At 31.0% G+C, this 3,603-nt stretch overlaps 1 protein-coding gene across 1 annotated transcript; it reads right to left on the bottom strand.

The window, feature by feature from the left end:
- Nucleotides 1-709: 709 nt before the first annotated feature.
- Nucleotides 710-1,164, bottom strand: LOC149171426 (uncharacterized). The gene is made up of 2 exons (XM_089425970.1): nucleotides 835-1,164; nucleotides 710-733 (listed from the first exon to the last, which is right to left on the bottom strand). Exons 1-2 carry the CDS (start codon nucleotides 1,162-1,164, stop codon nucleotides 710-712), a joined length of 354 nt encoding a protein of 117 aa, XP_089282096.1.
- Nucleotides 1,165-3,603: the final 2,439 nt, after the last annotated feature.

Below are 3,603 nucleotides of genomic sequence, written 5' to 3'. Positions count from 1 at the left end.
TTTACATCACTAGACGATCATATAAATTAAATGTTTCGTAAATATAGAAATACATAAAATGAGTTACCGTGTGGGAGAAAAGAAAGAAAGAAAAGAAAACAGTTCCAAAAAATTGAATGATTTATACATAATTTTCAAAACAAGTAAGAAATAGTTATTATAAATAACAACATTATTGAAAATTTTGATATTTATCTAAATTTAATTTATAGATGAAAAGAAACTAATAAATATAAATAATTTTATAAGATAAAACAATCATAATTATATAATAATATAATTTGCAGTTTTATAAAATAATATCAATCATGTTTTAAAATTCACTAAAAACAATATGATGGAATATAATATAAAAGGAATGATATAAAAATAAAGAGTAGTTTTATGTGCCACTTTTTGGAAAGTTTTCAGCTTCATTAAAATCACAAAGAGTGCCTTAAAGATTTTTGAGGGTGTTGAATCCATATATGCAGTAAAAAAACGAGTTTAAACAACACAAATCAAGATTTGGCCATAAAATTTTTAGCCAGAAATCCACCAAAAACTCCAAAATATCAGACCTAAAAATTACTCCAAAAAAATATCAAACTAACTAAATACAACTTTTCTTTTGATTTAATTATTTTTATATAAAAAATTCATCACTCTCGATCTCGGGCCTTGCAAGGATTTCTCTTTCCAGTTTCTCAGTTGACAAATCCAAAAGACTCTACATAGCAAGAAAATCCGTTGCCTGCAATAACATAATATAAAACATATCAACCAGCATTCAATTACATTACTTATTGACTTGTAAAAAGATAATACTCCACATTATTTTTATGATAACATTACCTTTATTATATCCCACAGTGTTGATATGTCCACGCTGATAAAATTCTCATCCCACTCTTTAATTTCACGTGAGGTTTGAGTTGAGTTGCGTAAATGATAGTCGTAGTATTGGATAACCTTTTCCAATATTGGAGTGTATACATAAACAGGCACAGCTGCATGAGATATATCGATGAATTCTGCCATATTCTTTATCACCTTCGACTCCATTGCAATTTCTCTTCCCACTCGAAAAAATTTCTCCGTCAGACGTTTCCAGTGCCACTGTGTTGACCATATCGTTTTCCATTGATCGTTCGACTCAGATCCTTTGTCTGAAATTATGATCATTTTTACTATTTTTTATTATTATTATTATTATAATGTGAAATTATGATCATTCTTATTATTGGTGGTCATAACTGCCACAATATTTTATAGAGTTGAAATAACAATTGATAGATAACTGTAACTCGAAATAAAAAACATATAAAATATATACATTCCATAAATCAAGGTTTGCAAAAAGAGGTCATTCTATGTGTTGTGTAGGATCAAGTTACCGCTGCCCCCTGTCGCTGAAGATCAATGAATGGCCTGTGAAAATGCCGGTGGAACTAGTGTCCTGTATGTTCATGTGTCATCCAAGTACCAAAATGTTGTTGCGCTACTTCTTTAGATAGACTGTCAGAAATCTAGTTCCTTACCCTGTAGATATGATGACAAATTACATAGTCAAAATGTGATTTTATTGTAATAGTTTCTTCTAACACATTTCTGAGTGTGTGCATTGAACCAATTTATGACTAGTTTAGAGTCACCAAATATCTGAAGTTGCTGACATCCTTTCTCAAGGGAAAAAATAAGAAGCCTAAGGCTATTAAGTTATGCATAGTTATTTGTGCCTCTCCCTAAACCCAACTTCATCTTGTAATAATGATCTTCATTTAAATACAAAACTGCTCCTCTACCAAAACCACCTTGTTGAGCAAATCCATCAAAATACACCAAAAGGACAACCTTGTCGATGATTTCCGCATTAATGTTCTAGTGATTCTATTTAAATTCATCCTCAGGGATCAAGTTAGAAAGTGCCACTATGTGGGAACATGTAAGATTCCAGTTTGATACCTTATCTTGAAAAATATTTTGGTTCCTTCTTAACCAAATACCCCAACAAACCAGAAGGGGCAGGTTTCATTGCTTTAAATAGAATCATTCCACGAACTAGGGGCATTATTATAATATACTAATGTTATTATGAATAACAATGATATTAATAACATTAACGTTAATATTAAGAACCCCCAGACTGGGTGTTGGCTCCAGACAATTGTCCTTGTCATGCTGACCACAAGTGGATTAGGTGGCCACTTGGCCCATAGATTCAACCCTCAAATAGGCCGGCAGGCTCATATTTATACTCGCGAGATGGAATCATTTACTTGCTCCTGTTATCGTACATCGTCCCTCATTGGTTCATCATGTCGCCTTATTATTTCACGAAGAGGCTTACTTTGATGGAGATGGTTGAAGCTGGCGTCATGGCTCGTATGCGTCCTTATTTAAGCCTGCCTTCGGACCCGATGACCAGTTCTGAAGATTTATTATTGATGTTAGGTATGCTTAGTGTTTCTCTCTCACTTGTTTATGGTCACCATGCCTGCACTCCGGATTGCATCAACAAACTCTTTAGTTGCCCTGTATCTCAGTATGCATTAGAATTCTTGAAATTGGAGGGTCAACGTAGCCATCCTCCTTTGGTCTAGCAATTTCCATCCTCTCACACTCACATAGTGGTTCTCAGGTCCCCCCTGGACTCTAAGGATTTAGTAATGGTCCCACTCTCATGAACAATGAAAATTATATTATTATATAATTATGATTGTTTTATCTTATAAAATTATTTATGTTTATTAGTTTCATTTCATCTATAAATTAAATTTAGATAAATATCAAAATTTTCAATAATGTTGTTATTTATAATAACTTGAGACAATAAATATCAAAATGTTAATTTAAGTTGTTATTCACAGATTTTAGGAAATGATTTATTTTATTTGATTAATTTACTATTTCTTACTTGTTTTGAAAATTACTTATAAATCATTTAATTTTTTGGAACTACTTTCTTTTCTTTCTTTTTTTCTCTGACACGTAACTCATTTAACAAGAAATTAATTTAAATTTTCTAATTTTATTCACTTAAATTATTATTATTATGTGTTATTAATTTGAATACTAATTTCAATATTATTATATAATAATATTAATATTAATAATAACATTTATGTATACCTATATTTATGGAACATTTAATTTATATGATCGTCTGATGTAAACTTAAGGTTGTAATAAAATTCAAAACTTTTTTTTTTTTTAATTTGCATTAAGTCAATTTGTTTTCTTCTTCATTGACTCTAGCATGAGCATAATGGTTCTTTGCCTGAAGTTTTGATTTCCTCTCCCTCCATAAATAATCAATGAGATTTTCGAATTGCCAATGATGTAGCTACTTTTGTTTTGCATGTCCTAGATTATCCTAATGTGTACACTATTCTAGGTGATATGGGTAACATCACTCACGTTTGGGATTGCAAATTTCCATACTTCAGTGGAGAATGAACACAGTTTGAAAACATGATAGGTATTTTCTTTGGATTTTTCACATAATATGCATTGGGAAGGCCCATGAATAGTTCTTTTCTTATAGATTTTCTACAGGTGAAATTTTTCCATGCACTAGTTCCCAGCAGAAAAGGTTAACTTTGGGAAAACCATCTTTATTCC

This window comes from Pinus tabuliformis, chromosome 4_2 (genome assembly GCF_031772625.1).
Source record: "Pinus tabuliformis cultivar Carrire ecotype Pingquan chromosome 4_2, CPIR1, whole genome shotgun sequence".
NCBI classification, from domain to species: domain Eukaryota; kingdom Viridiplantae; phylum Streptophyta; class Pinopsida; order Pinales; family Pinaceae; genus Pinus; species Pinus tabuliformis.
Note: the sequence above shows the minus strand (reverse complement) of the source record. Positions and strands in the feature narration are given on the sequence as shown.